Raw genomic sequence first — 19,103 nt, 5'->3', positions numbered from 1 at the left:
TTAAATTTGAGCCCATCAAAATGATTTTATCATTTTTAATAATTATCATTTATTCACAAATAATTGCTAAAGTTGCGTGTATAATTTTTTTTTTAAATTATCAATGGCCTATATTTTATAATTTAAAACACAAATAGATACAATACTTTTTATTGATATTTTCTATAAATTTTGATATAAAAATAAAGCATTCCATTTGGTTGGGTATTTTGGCCTCAAATTCAAATATAAGTTTGTATAAAGGCCGCACAGCCGTTCCTCTTAAGCTATATCATATACTATAATATTTTATATTAGTATGTGCTTCCCCCGAGCAGGATGTGGCGCGAAGGCGTTGTTTGAATTCGGAATTCGATTAAATTATTATTTGAGATGTTGAATGGGTCTCACAATACGTTCGGGCGGATAATGAAAGTTGAGCTTCTACTTCGAAATCCTTTCGCCGAAATATTGTGCCCTGAAATGCACGGGTGTTCGCGAACTTAATCAATTCATTAGGCCTTTCTAAAGACGACAGGATTTGCGTGATTTATCGTTCTGTATAATGTAAAGGGGATGATACGAGTATAAATGTATAAGGGATGTAGACATTTTGTGAGCCCGGGAACCTTTATAATATTCAAATATTTTACTCTAATCTATATAACCAGCTGTGGCGTGCAATTCATAAACTAGCTGTGGCGTGCAATACATACACCAGCTGTGGCGCACAATACATTAACTAGCTGTGGCGTGCAATACATAAACCAGCTGTGGCGCGCAATACATTAACTAGCTGTGGCGTGCAATACATAAACTAGCTGCGGGGTGCAATACATAAACTTGCTGTGGCGTGCAATACATAAACTAGCTGTCGCGTGCAATACATAAACTAGCTGTGGCGTGCAATACATAAGCTAGCTGTATTCGTGCAATATATAAACTAGCTGTGGCGTGCAATACATAAAGGCTGCTGTGCATTTCCCCTTGAAAAAGAACCCTGACATATGACCGCTAATTGCTCACAAAGTTTCAGATTTACCTAATGAAAGTTTTAAAATATTTCAAAATTATTATTGTAGAATGTAAAAAATAGCGTATAGCGTATGTATGAAATCACTGTCTATGTGTATTTATATTGTTAAATTTCGTGAGGACCTCACTAAGAGAACCTTTACCTATTGTCTATTTTAGAATGACTGGTTTGTTGTATTTTTGTTAATTAATTTTTTTATAGACGAATATACACAATAAAAAAAATTTGATGAGAAGATAGTAATAACAAATAGCACGTGTTCCGACATCGTGATAATATATTCGTAGTATATATATATATATGTATATTTAATTTATTTTACATATATCATCTTAACTTACATACTCCTTATTTTCTTTTAAATTATTTACTTTTTATACTAATTTTAAGTTTATTTTTTAGTTTGGTGGTCTTACCACACCCAAAAATTGTAAAAAACCAAAAAACACTGAATAAAGAAGGAAACCTGTAAATTCATTCGTTAAGCGCCTGCAATCCCGTTTCTTCCCGATTCTTAATACATTAGCAATATTTTTTCTACGTGTAATATAAGGAATATAGAACTAATTAAATTACCTGAACTATTTACCACGAAAATCCACAATGTACCTTTAGTTATAGTGCAAAGTACGCCGCTGAGCTTCCCAGGTCTAGTATTGTGTCTGTTTGTGAAACTCTCTTGTCGTTAAGTCGCTTTTGATGCTATTCAGTAAAATGTTTATAATGTGTGGCAAAGCGCCAACTAAGGGTAGATAAATACGATATTTTTACAGCATAAATCATCCATTGAATACGCCTATTAATAATAATGGCCACCTCGCACATAATACGGTACGAAGACATCATTAAGTTTATTTGAATTACAAATAGGCTAATGCGTGGTGTAACTTACATAATGATGGCATATTCGCTCACCTTTAGAGGCGCTCAATGCGATAGCTCCAATTTACCACTTATAGTACTAGGTTGGAACGATTCACTGTCGCGATGACTGCAGCGGGTAATATCCACCCTAATTATGGATGATCCACGCCCTCGAGTTGGAAGGTGCTTCCTGCAGGTGAGCATCTTCCCCGACACCTGAATTGCCAAATTATTTATGAGTAGGTAATGCGGCCTGTCGGCTATCCATTACTCTTCCATCGATGCATGTTACGCAACCTCGTTTTCTCATTTTTGTCCGAAAAAACTTTGAAGGTTATTTATACCCATTAATGAAATACATCATTGAGAATCTAAAAATAATAACAAATTTAAACGAAACATGTTACCGGGACAACATCTTTATCCACTTGACCATTGGGAGCTAATTATTATGGTTCCATGATAACTCAACACAGTGACAATTCAACACGCATTTAAAAAGTGATATAAAGTCATTAAAAACCATGAAAAAAATTAAACTTAACCTAACCTAACCCACTTGACCCAGTTAATAAAGTTTTTGTTTCATCACTTTTCATGACTTTATATAACTTTTTAAAGATGTGATGAATTATCATTTTGATGATGTATCCGGTCACCAATTATTATATGTCATATTTATCGATCTTATATTTAGAATTCAGAATGAACAATATATTGTTGCAACTACCCTTATCCTAGTTGAGACGGTCATCTGTTTATTTTATGTGGCTTTTTCTGTTTCATGTTTCATTTAGATTGGTTAGTATTATCTTCTACTTCGATGATATTAAAAAAATTGTTCTTGATTTTTAATGTAGCATTTTTATTGGAAGCTTTATGAAGCTAGAAAATCAGTTAAACCTTGGGTTAAAATTAAATTCTTAATACATTTTTATTAACTATCCTTCTAAAATATAATCGATTAATTATCTGCGAACCGTGAAAAGATTCGGTCGTGTGAGATGAACCGCTGAAATCTTTTAAAAATATACAGTTGTTTCATATTTGCACACAAACTTTAGAATGGGCTTGCTATAATAATAATATTTGGCTGATTAATATAGCGCCGTTTACGTGAAAAATCACCTCAAAGGCGCTGTACAAATAAATGTATTGAATAAAAATATAACTTGCTCTCAATTAGGTTTCATAATAACTGGTGACTTACATCTGAGACTTATCTAGTGAATTATGACTAATGCTTATAACTACTGCCTTACAAATAGTGATGTATATCTAATAGTGATACAAATAGTGATGTACATCTGACGACTTAAAACTCAGGCTTATAACTACTGACATAATGACATATGTATTTACAACTGTGGCTTTAAGTTAGAGACTTGCAACTAACATACTTACATTTAAAAATACATGTTTTGGGTTTTGCTCGTGTTATCAGTGATAAGACAATAAAAAATATTATAATAGGAAACAATACTTTGTACGTATAGGTATAAACAGGTAACATAAAAGTAAGTAGTAATAAGCTATTAATGTAATTCTAACTGCGAGTATGTTTTACCAAAGAATGTCATTAAAAAATAACTACATGAAAATTTCTTCAGTGATTATTTATTATTTGAATTCTACTTGGAGTCTACTATAATAATAATGTGTTTTCCTGTTTAATGTTCTTTAGTTGCGTTATTTATAGCATTTTTAATGTAATCAAAAATCATTATGCATTAAAAAATCATGCGAAACAATCCATTTTACAAAGTCTAAACAATCAAATTAATTAAGCGTGATTGTTTGTCCAGTGTCGTTAATACTTAATGGGCCTAGGTGACTTGCGAAAGTACTTGACACACAATAATACCTCGAACCCTACGGCTAGTGTCAAGGTTTTCATACAAACAATCGCATACCACTCGCTGTTGCTGACTCAACCTTAAAATTCTATTAGAAACAATGGAACGTCTATCCACCTGTTAGGGCAAGCTGACAAAAGTACGCCTTTGTCATTTGGAAAATAAGTGAATTTGAGTAGTTATTATTTAGTGAATTTGAGTAGTCATTATTTAGTGAATTTGAGTAGACATTATTTAGTGAATTTGAGTAGTCATTATTTAGAGGATTTGAGTAGTCATTATTTTAAGTGAATTTGAGTAGTCATTATTTAAAGAATTAGTGTAGTCATTATTTAGAGTATTTGACTAGTCATTGTTTAATGAATTTGAGTAGTCATTATTTAGTGAATTTGAGTAGACATTATTTAGTGAATTTGAGTAGTCATTATTTAGAGGATTTGAGTAGTCATTATTAAGTGAATTTTAGTACCTAGTCATTATTTAGTTAATTTGTGTAGTCATTATTTAGTGAATTTGAGTAGTCATTGTTTAATGAATTTGAGTAGTCATTATTTAGTGAATTTGAGTATTCATTATTTAGTGAGTTTGAGTAGTCATTATTTAGTGAATTTGAGTCGTCATTATTTCTGTCCAAAATTGGACACTGTTTAAACGTTGGGCCAATGCACTGCGCCCATTCTGCATTGGCCATTTGATTAAGATGGATGTAGAAAGAATTGCAGTTGAAGTAATTTATTTATACAGCACCTTATTAAATATTACTTTAACGTGCACCTAAGAAGAGTGATCAAAGAATGGCGCAGAAGAAGGTGGTGGATGTTGACTGTGTGATGATTATGACGGATGAGGCCAACGTGTGAACGCTGTTAGCGGGTTGACGCCAGATTCTTTGATGTGTGTACGAAAAATCGGTAATAATCGGTTGATCTGCCAACGCGTCCAGCGCATTGCCACGGCCAACATGTGGTCCTGTATACGTTGGGCCAGCGCGAGCGTATTGGCTCAACACGACGTATACTGGCAGCTTTAGATAGTGGGTGTAGTTAGTGAAGTTTTAATTGCCACCTAATACAGTTGGTAAACTGCTCACTCCGCCTTTGTGTGCGGAGTGCAAACATTTTGAGCGCAATAACTTCACCGGCTTACAGGAAAACTTGAAAAAGGATATGTAACATGAAACTTTTCCTTTTCTTTTTCTCGAAAAATTGCCTTGCAACTGGGCTTAGCAAAGCCTCTTGCACCCCGTCTCCTGAATAATTTTACAATGTGGAATTCGATTCATTACACAGGAATGTGAGATCCGGTCATGTCAAAATTATGATTGTTGTTTCTATGAATGTAATTATTATTAATATCATACCCAACTTCCGCGCTACTTATTACGCGCAGTTAAAATGTTTGCTGAAAGGCATTTTAATTTGCTATTTTTTCTGTGAATTAAGTAGTCACAACCAGTAACGGTTTTAAATATAATAATAAAAAGAAATCTGTTATTATTTTTTAATGATAAACTAATGTTTATAAGACAAGGTTTTATGCATAGCATAAAGGATAACAAATAATGATTCGCCTGAAATATCAATACAAATCGAAATTTTCTCCCGAGTAAACATAAATGCCGCCAACGGGAATTGAACCCGTGCCTTCTGATGTCCGGTCAGGTGCTCTGAAACCACTGAGCTATGTCGGCTTATTTCCAACCTACCAAATAATTCAATATGTACCTCAATCAACAATTACTGCTTTAAGACTAAAAACTCTGATCACATTACGCATACCCCTTAACATATTTCTTGCGGGCGAAAATAAAGTTCACATTTTTTAAAAATATTACATATTATATATTTTTTAATTTAATTAAAATCAAAATTAAAATATAATTATTAAGTTCTGCATGTATTTTAGGCCATTTTCAAACTGTCATTGAAAGCCGAAACAGCTGTAACAATAACAAAAACCAAAAAATACTTGCAGAACTCAATTTTTATATTATTAAATTTGATTTTAATTAAATAAAAATAAAAAATTTAAACACAAAAACAATAAACATATTTTTTAATGATTTTTTTACATAGTTACGCTTTGGTGTGGTGTGGGAGGTGCCAAATATAAAATTGAAATCCTAAATTAAAGCTTACTTTTGAAATACGACTCCTTAAACTTAAGTTAAAGTCAGTGTTGGACCATTTAGTGATGTTCTATTTTAAAAAAATTTACGTATTTTATTAAATTAGAAATTTTTTACATGTTACTTTTTTTTCAAATTTTTGTAAGGATGTATTACCCGTTCTACGGATTTAAATATAGTTTCCTTTTGATAAAATATTCTTCCACACAATAGACTGAAAAATTTTAAGATTGGGAAGACTTAGTTCACATTTTTAAATACATATAGTTGGAAGCCTTACAAAGAGATTGATATAAAATATTTAAATAACATTATCGGACAGTTTTGCCTTTGCTGCCATGCAGACTAGCTGAAGTCTCCGGCGTTGACCGGGCTTAACCGTTTCACTGATGGAGACCGTAATTTTTCTCTTATTTCGAAGGTCAAGTGTGCAAAATTTCATCATGAAGTATCAAATTTCAAATTGTAAACCAAATCCACACCACCCGCCCGCCACAGACATCTGAATAAATTATATTTTGAATCATATAGGTACCTTAATGTTATTATTTTATTGTAAACCATGTATTTGATAGTGATTGAAATGGCATAAATGTAATATTCACGCGCTCTCATTAGATAACCGCGTCTCGCCAAAACAAAATTAATTTTAATATATTGTCTGTTATCTTGAAAACAACTTTGTTGCATGCACATAAATTTACACTTAAAACAGTTACTTTGTATATTATAAAACAATAAGGTTTAAAAATAACATAATATTATGATACAAGTACCTATCTTTGTTGACAAAGATAATAATTTTATGATGATTTATGAATATATTTTATGATGATTTATGAATATATTTTATGGTGACTTATGAATATATCGCTAACTTACTCGTAATAACAAAAATATAGAATAACGGCGTCCGTGCCTCAAGTGCGAACAAAGTGCGTATTGTGTTCGGATTAGTGTTTTAATAATTCTATACAATTCAATCACGTTGTAAGGCGAGGGGCGCCATTGAACATTATTGTTATCATTAGTCTGGTTTTGATATTATTTTGTTTTTCAGTATATATTTTTTCATTTTTTTAATTCCTTTATTTTTCCAAATTTTTACTTTAATTACATACAATATTATATAAATCAATACGAATAATGGGAACCCACTAAGGCGCAGCCTGTGTGTGGGTAATATATTTAAGTTATTATATTATTGTACCTAGAAATAAACAAACTGTGGGCTTATAAAACAAAAACAAGATTACATTTTGTCCAAGCGGTTTGTATAAAAAGTGTTAACAATAGTGTATAGTGAAGTTATAAGTGTTTAGTGTAATATATGGTGAATATTTTATGGGAAACATAAATTGTTACAAATTAAATAAAAAAAGTTTCAACTGCTGTATTACATACATTGACTCCACATTTCTCCAGGCAAATAATTTCCTTCAGGGCCTATGTCATTTTTGGGCATACTTTGTGAAGGGTATTTTGAGGAGAGGAAGGAGTGAACATAAATTACACTCGTTCACGTTCACCCACTTTATTTCTACCCTCAGGCTAATTTGTTCGTATTTGGGAAAAACACATATGGTCTCATAGAAATCTTCGTGTTTCCCTTAGTGTCATGGTGAGAAATATGATCTAAACGATGTTAGAAAGAGAAAACACCACACTTTATATTCAAATCAATCAAGTAGTCAACCACTGAATAATTAAAATGTGCACTTTTTTTGAAACCAAAAGTTCCAACCGCAATAAAAAAGGAAACTAAAATTATCTTTCATGAATTATTTTTATATGAAATGACAAAAAGGTGATAATAACGTTGTAATACATTCACATAATGGAAGCTTGCGATTATTTTTTTTCGCCATCATTAATAATTTTAGATACAAAAAACGTTATGAGCCACTTTTAATTTTTTTTATGTTTGCATTAAAAAATTAAATATTTCAAAAAATGTAAGTATGTTTCTAAAAATAAAATTTGAAAGCGTATTTCATCACCTTTCTAAAACATTTTTTTTTTTATGACAATTCTTTTTTTAAACTTTCTTTAGGCAGGTGTGTAGGTACCATAATTTTATGATTTAGTCGAAATAAGCACGACAATTTCAAATTTAAAAAAAATGTCTTTACTTAACCATTAAAACGGCCACCATCTTGAAATTAAAGTGGAAGGTACAAACAATTTACACGCAGACGAAAAACTGTCAATTTAAACAGCACTTCGCTATGCTAAGTCAATAAATACAAATTTGTTTTAGATCACCTTATTTTAACATATTAAAGTGGTCTAAAACAAATTTATTAAAATAATAAGGCCTTAACCACTCATTCCTCTGGCATATTGACCGTTATATTTCTTAAAGATGCTGTCAGAAAATCGGAATAATTGTGTGTATTTCCGCTTTTAAAAGAATTGATATTTCTGAACGAATCCGAAAAATAAAACTTTTTTAGAAACATGATAATATACACTTTCAAATTCATTATTAGATATGAACGTATAATTTTTGAAATCAAACATAAGAAGTTTTAAAAATGACTCACCTTTCGTTTGACACCTTACACTGAACTAAAAGTACTGATAACAATAAAAAGAACATATGAAATATATGAAACACAAATGAAATGTAAACATCACTGCCACCTCGCTTTTTTGTCGTTTCTTGTAAAAATAACTAATTAATAATTCGCAAAATTTCATAAACTTTTCTCAAATTGCGGTCGGAACCTGATTAACTTCTATGGTTGAAAATAAAGCTTGGTATTTTCTCTTTCTAACACCTTTTAGTTTATATTTATAACTTTGGCGGTAAGGGAGACAACGATATCTACGAGACCATATGAGCTGTTCCGAAAAGCAAATGATACCCGACAATTTTATCATTATTTATCATCAATATATTTATTAATTGAAATAAATATAATACGAAATATAAATATTTCACTGGTTATTCTAGTGTTCAGATAATTTAACATTCACACATTGTAATATCTAGCATTTAAGCACATTTCTTAGAACTTTGATTCCAAGAAATGTATTTTGTTTTCATATCATTAGGTAAATAATGTATTTACTCCCAGAAACTCAATTAGTATTTTGTATGTTAATAACGTATAATCTATAGTTTTCCACATACCTCATCAGTTTCTATGCCCCGGGTATATGTTTAGAAAGCTACATACTATAATTATAAACAGTTAGTGTTATACAACTAGTTCTGAATATATTGTTAGTAATATTGATCGTACACATCACGTGTAAACTTATTGTGTAGGCCTATTTAAAATATGTGTGTTCGACAGACAGTGACATCTGTGCAATGTTGTTGAAAGGTGAGGGCTATTGGATAGTTAATGCGTCGTCCCGTTGAAATGGTGAGGATTCAAGCTGGTCGGGATATTCAATAAGTTTCAGTGGCGTAGCTACCGTTTTGACTGCATTTTGTAAAAATAGTAAATTTTTGTGAATCTATTTTTTTTGTAAACAAATTACGCTAACAAAAAAAAACTTAATGTAATCAGCTATTTGATTCGTCTAAAAAAATAACAGAATATTATGATAATAAAAGCTTCACATTGTACAATCACTTCTCAGAAGCCAAGATAATTAAAAAAAAAAACAAATAATGTGAAACCGCACAAGAGTCTCAACTGCTCCCAACGGTCTGGATCGAGTGAGACTACGGCATCTCTAATCTGGGTATATGTTGTGAAGCTGAAGGTAGTAGGGAGGTAGGGAGAGGAAGAGGAAGTTGGGAAGTACCTGGCTATTCAGATCTGGTCGCCAAACACGGCCAAAGCCATTTCAAGCAACATTACAATTCTGAATGGTGGGTCTTACACCAGGCGATACTAAGAGTACCACTCTGGAACGTGCCGCAAATATTTATGTACTTTTTTTTTCTTAAATGAGTAATTTGTGAAATAAAAAATTAATAAAATAAAATTTACTTGCGCACGCCAGGATTTAAACCCGCAACCTCCAGCTAAATTAAAATAAATTAAATCAAAGGGTGGAGATGTCAGATTAACAAGACTTGTCAGAAACGCCACTGCGGTTTACTGCGACTATGCAGAAGTTAACATTACTTATTTTCCTGTTTCCATAGAAATTGACTTACGTCGTTCTTCATTATATTATTAAGGTTATCGTAGATCACAGAGCCCATTCCGTGAACCGGAGGCGGAGGTCGCATTATTGCAACTCTGCAATAATAGACTTATCTCTTGATACAGTTACATGTTTTGCAATGTGCAACTATTTATCACGGGTCATTCTCTAATAAATTTTATTTCAAATAATAAACAATACATTGTAATGTAGTGATTTGCAGTGAAGTGCGCTTCATTCATGTACCTATCAATATTATCATAATTATCGGCTTTTATCATAATTATTTATAATATTGTATTTAAATATAAATGACTTCTCTGGATTATCAATTCTCAAATTTACGTTTAAATATAATAATATGGTGCAATAATAAAAATAATTGGATAATTTGTAGAGCGCCGTTTTTGTGAAAAATCACCTCAAGGGCGCTGTACAATTTATTTCCTAGGATCTACATTTATTATTTAGAAAAGATACCGAAACATACTTACCTGGCAAGTCACTTCCGACAAACACACTTATATTAAAAAGTTTATGCTTATACAAGATAAAACTGCACGCAGAGGACACTATATCAAAAAACACTGGTCATCGCATGACCTTAAGTCTGCTATAGTTTTTATTTTAGTTTAACTGTCTTAAAAAGCCTACAAATTGTTAGTTGTTATCAGGTTATAGGAATGTATTAAATAGGGAATGCATAATTCAGAAAGAATTAAAAGGTTATTTTGTGTTTTAAACCTTTTTGTAACGCGCCAATTAGAATGCTCTTATTCGTGTTTTTTTTTTAAATTTTAAATATTTATATTTTTGTTGTTAAAAAGTTTTATGGTATATTGTTATGGTTCCATGATAACTCAACACAGTGACAATTCAACACATTTTTAAAAAGTGATATAAAGTCATTAGAAACTATGAAAAAAAAAATTTACCTAACCTAATCTACTTAACCCAGTTAATAAAGTTTTTGTTTCATCACTTTCCATGACTTTATATAACTTTTTAAAGATGTGATGAATTATCATTGTGATGAATTATCCGGTCAGAATTATTTTGATATTCGTAGATTGTATAATCTGCTGTTTAATCATTGTGTAATCTATATCCGAACTGTAATAAGTTTGTTGTGTTTTTCGTGTTTGTAACAGCATTCTGTTGATAATTTGAAAACAATCGAATTCGCGGAATATAATATCCAGTTTGTGATACAAGTTTCTGATAAAAATAATCAGTGATTCCCGAAGATGTTACGAATAGTTTGATCATGATCATTATCTTTATTATGGAATACAAAAAAGAATGTAACATGTAAACAATAACATAATAAGCAAACAATCACATAATCATAATATTATGTTATTGTGTGACACCCAGTTAATAGCAAACCTTTAGGTCTCCCCAAAGCTCTCCTCTCCCGATCTGGCACGCCACGCAGCTGGTGGGCAGGCGCATCCTGAACACACCTCACCCGACAAACTCGGGAACCCCTGCTAAATAACCAAACGTAGCGAACCGCTTGGAGTGACCTATGACAGAGGTGTCGGTTATCCAATGAATGGTTCCCGGGACGGCGGTACCCAAACCCGCCTCCCAAATTGAAGTTCATTGTTAGTACATATTATATTTTACTGAATATTATTAAACTGTAAAATGAGGGGCTCAGCAAGGATAAAGCACCCAATGACGCTCACACATTTAAAGTTATTGTATCTAATAAAAATAAACGTTTTTTTTATTTAACTAGTTCCCTATTCAGATATATTATTATTATATATATTATATTTACGTTCCTAGATATTTCACTTTTACATAAACGTTGGTATGTAGATGTTTCACTTTGTGAAAATTATCTTTTTCTATAACACATGGCGCAGGTAAATATATTCATTTCAGAAAAATTGAATTAGCCATTTCGTGGACAACTGCGAACCTGCGCCTGCGACCTACGACCTGGGAGTACAATAATTAATAATACGCCATAATTTCGAAGAAATTGTAGATGTCTTGAACTAAACGGAATATAGTAACAAGAAGGCCATATTAACATACCTCAATAATATTAAAAACTAAGATAGGCATAATACTATTCTTCTGCATTGAATTTCTATTAAACTTTTATTTCTTGATTACTGTTGCATTAAACTATTATGTATATCAAACGTTTGTTACAGTCCGTATGGGTGTAGAATATATAAATAATTAAATAAAAAGCCGTTCGGGGTAGATATTTATTTGTCTTTGTTAAAACGCTCCTGAATTAATGTTTTAACTAAATAGAACAAATACATATGCAAAGTTATTTCCTGCAACCTGTAAAGGCGCGTTTCTGGTTCAGCCCATTTGTTATTCTAGCGGACGAGATTTTAACGAAACTGTTTAAATATTGACTTAAAACTGCCAATCAGTGGTTAATTAAAGAAAACGCAACCGGGTCAAAGCATTCATTGATTTCCATCGACCATTTTTGATGATCTTTCCCGAGAACTGAGCACAACGATCTTGATTTCGTTTGCGCCATCTTTAAGAAGATTGTTTTTATTTTATTTATTTAGTACAGAAAACATATTTGACAATTATTGTTGTAAAAATATTTGAAAATTGACTGTCCAACTAGGAATCCTTATCACTCGAATAATGAATTTTAAGGGATTTTTAAAATATTATAATTGGAATATCAAGAATAGGATGACAAAAAAATCAGCACAAAGAGCAATGGTTAGACCTGTTCTTAAAAATACATGCCACAATTTAGTACTATTAAACGTAATAGGTAGATCATATCTAAAACAAGGGCCCAAGGGATTCCCTCCACACGGCATCCCCAAAGTTGACAAAGGCTTTGAGGGAAATGATTTTCCTCGGGACTTCCTGTGTGGATTTACTGTAAAAATAGCATCACTGACAAAGCAAGTTAAAAGAGGCTGGTTCAGATGCTCAAGAAAGTAACTTTAAGGAGGGCAGTAATTCTACATTAAAAAATGTGATAAAAACAAAAGGGAAAAACAGAATACGAAATTCCAAAATTTTTAGAAGAAAACGATTCTGTGGATTAATTCCATTTTTTTTCGTTAAAATAGTTTGTTTAATTAATGCATTGTTTAAAACTCATTCATGTGAAATGCAGTCATTTACTGGTGTAAATCGAGTCATTTATTGGAAATGAATTGGTCAATTACTGGTGATTCTAATTATTTTATAAATTTGAATGTTCATAATAAATGAAAATCGGACTTAATTCTTAGACAATTAATTCATGGATTTTAATCTTTAATCTTTTGTTTGATTTTCTTTAAAAACTCAAAAAACTAATTAAATGTATACCTAAAATAATATTTTCAAAAATAGCAGTTACTTAAACGGTCTTCCATTCTTCGGTGCATTCACCTTGATACTTTAAGGGCCGGAATATTCTCAAGACAGTTCTACCCAAAGATATTAGAGTTCTACCACTGCAGTACTGTACACTGCCCTATAAACATCTGAGCTGTGGACACAATACCCAGCCGCGCCTCGGGACAAGGTAAGGGTGTGCTGCAACCATGCACACTTATGTCACTTCCAAGGTTCTGCAGTGCCTCAACGATGTTCACGGAAGGGAGGGTGCACTCATTCCCCGCCTTCGCCACCGACTACCCAGTTTTTACACGGAATTCAACCAATTGTCATTGTCGTGATAGCATCCGAGTGACTCAGCTCTCCACTCAATGAGAAATGGATGCAGATGATGCCGCTAACTTATTTATGTTAGGTTTTTATTTTATGATGTCACTACCAACATTGCATGGTTTTCATTTTTTTTTTAATTTCTATTTAACTGTAATATGTAATTGTTTATAACTCGTGTAATTTGGCATACTGTGATAGCACTATCCTCGTTGTCTTGTTAAAAAAATATTTTTAATTGCATCAACCAACACAGCAGGCCATGAGAAAAATAATTTTCTCTGGGGGATGCTGTGTGGATTGTTTAACGGAAGGAAACAGGTATGAGGGGTTTGAATCTGGGCTCAGTGTGTCTAGGAGTGACGGACGTATTAAACTATTTCTCCCACTACGGTACATGCGGACTATGGGTCGATGAGTCCTGTTGGAGAGGTTAAAGGGTCTCCCTCAACCAGTTTCTGCCGATACGGCTTGCCATGCAGTAGATGTGAAGACGCATCCGCCGCCAAGACCTGGACAAATCTAACCCCATGAACCTGGACACCCCTGCTAATTTACCAAACGTAGCGAACCACTTGGAGTGAAATATGGCAGAGGTGTTGGTTATCCACTAAATTCTTCCTATGCATACCTTCCCAAACTTCAACTATAAAAAGTGAGAATTCACTGCGGCACTAATGTATGTTTTTAATCCTTTGACCTTTTCCAAGGGTGAAGTATTCTTTCATCATCATCACGACACTATATTCCAGGGTGAGATTTGGTCTACTCCACAAACGCTCTCCATCTCCACTGTCTGCGTTTCCTCTCCATTTGCCTCCATTCCCGTCCTGCTCCAATTGTTTTCCCGCAGTTTATCTACCTCTTCATCAGTCTGCCTCCTGGCCACTTCCACAGAGGCGCACACTAACTTGATCATCATTTTTGGTATCCTGGCATTCTTTCAAAAAGTCCAACCCATCGCAGTCTTTGTGACCTACATGAACTTACAATGGTCGAGATAGATAGATTATCGAGTTTATGCAATTTCTTTACGTCATAAATTAATGTTTCTTTTACGTTATCTATATCAGTGAAGATGCAAGAAACATTTTTGCTGTTTTTTTTATTATGATACGCTGTAACGTAAATAGGTAAAGCAAGTGAATCTCCTCGAGATTGTGGTTGTAAATACAGGATTCTGCCCAGCATTTTTGTAAATAACAGAGTTATTTTCCATATAACAGAAAACAAAAAATATATTTCAGAAAATACAACAAGGGTTTCAAGTACCCTAAAATAGTGCCAGTGAGGGCGACAAAACAACTGAATACATTTTTATATAAATAGCAGCGTACCTGTTGGACCTTGATTTCTATAATTCTATAAATCTCGAGAAACACTGTTACGACCGCCTCAACGCGTGCTGATGAGATGCAGCCGTGAATTCGTGGGGATGAATCCGAGGAATGCATGCGAGGACCGCTTCCGCGAACTCACGCTTCACCGACTGAGCCACACACTCCAGCCGGGCAGCAGGCTCCACCATCATTCATCAGGATTGGGCATCAAGGGACTCGGGGTATTTTACAAGTTCGAGTCATGAGCTCCGTCAAGGGCTTCCGCCAGGAATTTACCCCAACTAAAGGCAGTAAAGGCCAGGCAAGGCCATAAAGGTGTTCTGCCGTGATTTACGTCACCGTGCGAAACAGGATTGCGTGGATTTTATCCAATCAAACATAGCGAACCACATGTAATTATCACATCGGCAATCGACAACGCTCGCTTAGTACTTCGGGTCGCGTTTTAATTAAATAATCATACTTTATGATCCGGCTCGCGGTTGATATTATTAAAATATATGAAAGGGATTATCCTATATTAAAACTTCAAAAATCTAACTCCTAGGTGACATGACGAGTCGAATTACCGTCGTGGCTTCCCGTACGGCGGAAATTCAAAAAGTGCCGGAAACTAGCATTGCCACACGCAAAAATAAAAACCAACGGCAATTCAACAAATAACGTAAGCGGCCAGGTGAAAGTTAATTGAGTTAGGAGAATAATTATTCGTATTTAATAATTATTATCGTGACAACACAAGCATCTATATAGGCCACGTGCGTGCCAAGGCTTAGTTGATGTCAATCATGACAATAGATTACCAAGTACCTACCGATATAAACAGAATTCGATTTGATTTAATCAAATCAAAAATTTCTTCACGATAACTCGATGACTAGATTAACGGTTATCAAACGGTATCATGTTTGTGCATTTGACGGGTTTGCAGTGACTTATCGCTACCGCTCCGCCCACGAACACGGTGATAGTGTGGATAAAGCTCCCCCGGCTTAAGTTTAATAACAAATCGCTTGCTTTATGTCTGCGATAATGCCGCGCGCCTGTTCAAATGTCCTAGGCCAAGCGCTGTGCATTGGTGGATTTAAGCTCTCATTTCCAAAAGCTTTGTGGCTCGGTTTAAGTCACTATGTTAAGCAACAACATAGTTAAGCCGATTGCTATGGAGGACTACGAGAATCTAATCAATATTTTTTTTTATAACTGCAGCAATATTTATTATGGCATTCATACCGTGAATCCAAGGACGGGTTGTTTCAGAGAATTTAAACAATTCTTCAAATTTAAAAGTAAATTTTTTATGTTCTGTGAAAGATTTTTTCAAGTTCTGACAAGCAACTAGCATATGATATAATAACAGAACTTGAATAGGACTTTCACTGAACCCGATAGTGAACATTGAAATTTGATGAATTGTTCAAATTCTGTGAAACAACCTATCCTAATAGTACGTATACATTTACGGTGATCGGATAAATCATCACAATGATAATTCATCACATCTTTAAAAAGTTATATAAAGTCATGGAGAGTGATGAAACAAAAACTTTATTAACTGGGTTTAGTAGGTTAGGTAAGGTTAAAAAAATGTTTTCATCTTTTCTAATGACTTAATATCACTTTTTAAAAGTGTGTTTAATTGTCACTGTGTTGAGTTATCATGGAACCACATTTACGAACCGAAACGCGAACCGAGCCACGAATTACGGGAAAGGAATGAAGCAATTGCAAGCGGCGTTTCGCGCCATTTGCGGTTGCCGTGTTCCTTTTCCATAAGTTGAGGTTCAGCTCATCAGTTCGGCTCGCGTATGTGTACGTTGCATAAGAATCAATTCTAAATAAGCTTTTCGGGCAGATAAATAATGTTATTTTTTGTTGAACTTTACTAATCTTACGTGACTTATATGCATCTCTATCAGTGATGCAAATAGGGTTGTTCATGATGAAAAAAGCTACCAAAGATGTAAACGCCCCACACAACAGGACTCCCCCTTTTAATCCCATTCTTATTTCAATTAAATAGGCAACATCAATGAGGGTCCTAATTGATTATAGGCAGTTTATTTTGGACAAATGTCTGTGCATATTTATTCCATAAAGGGGTCGGATCAAAGTAAATTACCCTTAATTTGAGCTTTTGAGGAAACCACTTCCTGAGGGTCGATATATGCGTTTTGTCAAGCTAAATCAAGCTCAATCCATTGTTGGTTGGTGAAGATCTAAACGTGGCTTTACTTGTGGTTTGATTAAGATTCTTTTATGATATCTAATTTTCTAATTGTTAAATTAAATTGTTGCAGATCTACAAGGGTTTGGACATCGTCAGCGCCAAGGCAACCCCCCAAGAGAGAGCCTTAATTCCTCACCACTGTCTCGATTATGTGCAACCACACCAGACATACACTGCCCTGGATTTCCGCAACAAAGCTGTGGCTATCGTATCCTTTGAACTTATAGTATTATTATCCATCAATCTAAGGTTGGTACACGATAGCATCTGTGCCAGGTTTCTCATTGAAATGTTCAACGCAACTTCCTCTAATCTCCCATATCATATCTACTATTAAGTTATTTTAGTAAAAAATATTTGATTTGATTGACATCTGATTCAGCCATGTTTTGATTTGATTTAAATACAAATCTACAGTTATATTCTGATATTTATGAAATTTTTCACACTTGATCCTTAAAATAAGAGGAAGGTCACCATCTACACTAAATTTAGAAAAAAATATCTGTGAAGCCTGGGCAATGCCCGGGAATTCAGCTAGTTATAAATAAAATAAAACATTTTTTTTAAGTCTTAAACTTCATCAGAATTGATTTATTAGAATTAAATTGAAATCATCTGAATCGAGAGTGTTAAGGCGATGCACTGCGTCGTGTAATATTTAAAATTGAGCCGCTATCAATCACAACCCTTACGTAGATGGCGATAAGGTTTAAATTCCCGCTTCACACCATCCGCCTGTTTTGATTTATGCAAGAAAAAAACATGGCCAAAAAGTGTCTTTTATTTTTTTTTGTGGATGTTCAGGCATAAATATTTAAATGTTTTCCGATCATTTTATAAATAACTTAATTTGCCACATTATACAATAAAATCATAACGGAAAATGGGTTCGTAAGTACTAGATTTTGAACTTTAAAGCAGTTTTCATAGGCCTTTACATTATTTTTTTCTGGGCTTATAAAAAGACTTATCTAAAAAATACTCGATTATTTCAAAGGCCAAGATGTATTCTACTCGCAGTATTTAATTAAAGCATCTGAAACATTTCTAGGCGACCAAATTTTCAAACCAAAAACACATGATTTTGCATTACTACGCATGGCATCGCCTTAATAAATTGTCGAGTAAAACAAAATAAGTTTTTTCTACATTTTTTCAATTCTTTTCTTTGTGCACCATTTTTTATAAAAAAAAAATCATGTGTAAAAATTATCTGTCCATAAAATTATTTTATTTCAAGGCGTTTCTTTCAAAAGTTTATGAGCTTCGCAGCAGGACTACCAATATTCATTATGCTTGGTAATGCAAGAATCTATTTTGATTAACCTGCCAGAATTCCACTGTGTTTAAGTCTTCTACTCTGAAACCGGGAACTGTTTGTTCCTCGGTTATTTCGCTATTCGCATCACGTTCTGGTTTCCGCTGAAATATGCAACCCCTCTCAATCAGCTACCTCTCTTTACTCTGTACATAAATAATGTTTCTCAACTCATTACACCACTAAAAATATGTAGGTTTTTTTTCTTCAAAATTATTAAACCTAGTTTTTTGCGGTAGGTACTACGAAAGTATGTTTACGAGAGATGGAAAGGCTGATATAGATATTGAAACAGTCCACAATGTAGTGCTGGTACCTACCCTGATGCCTGATGTAAGGCAGTGAAGCATGGACATGGCAGAGAAAGGACGAAAGTAAACGGAATGGTGTAGAAATGAGATCCCTGTGGTAAAACCATGTTTGATCGTGTTAGAAATGTGAAGATTTGTAAATAATGCAAGGCAATAATGTAAGCGTAATGAGTTAGATTAATTAAGGGACGCTTAGATGGTTTGGGCATGTAGACCGAATGAACGAAGAAAATAGTATAATATGAATTAACAACGCGAA

General features: G+C 33.5%; 1 protein-coding gene across 1 annotated transcript in view; it reads left to right on the top strand.

Moving 5' to 3' along the window:
- The window catches only part of LOC149422300 (tRNA dimethylallyltransferase), a 528,940-nt gene that overhangs the window by 111,079 nt on the left and 398,758 nt on the right, over window positions 1–19,103 (top strand). The window contains exon 2 of the mRNA XM_089633711.1: window positions 17,283–17,420. Within this exon, the coding sequence (XP_089489837.1) occupies window positions 17,283–17,420 (138 nt within the window). The remainder of the gene's footprint in view (window positions 1–17,282; window positions 17,421–19,103) is intronic.

This window comes from Hesperophylax consimilis, chromosome 7 (genome assembly GCF_061612785.1).
Source record: "Hesperophylax consimilis isolate HC1 chromosome 7, BYU_Hcon_1.0, whole genome shotgun sequence".
In the NCBI taxonomy this organism is placed as follows: domain Eukaryota; kingdom Metazoa; phylum Arthropoda; class Insecta; order Trichoptera; family Limnephilidae; genus Hesperophylax; species Hesperophylax consimilis.
The sequence above is the reverse complement of the archived record's forward strand: the minus strand, read 5'-3'. Positions and strand labels throughout refer to the sequence as shown.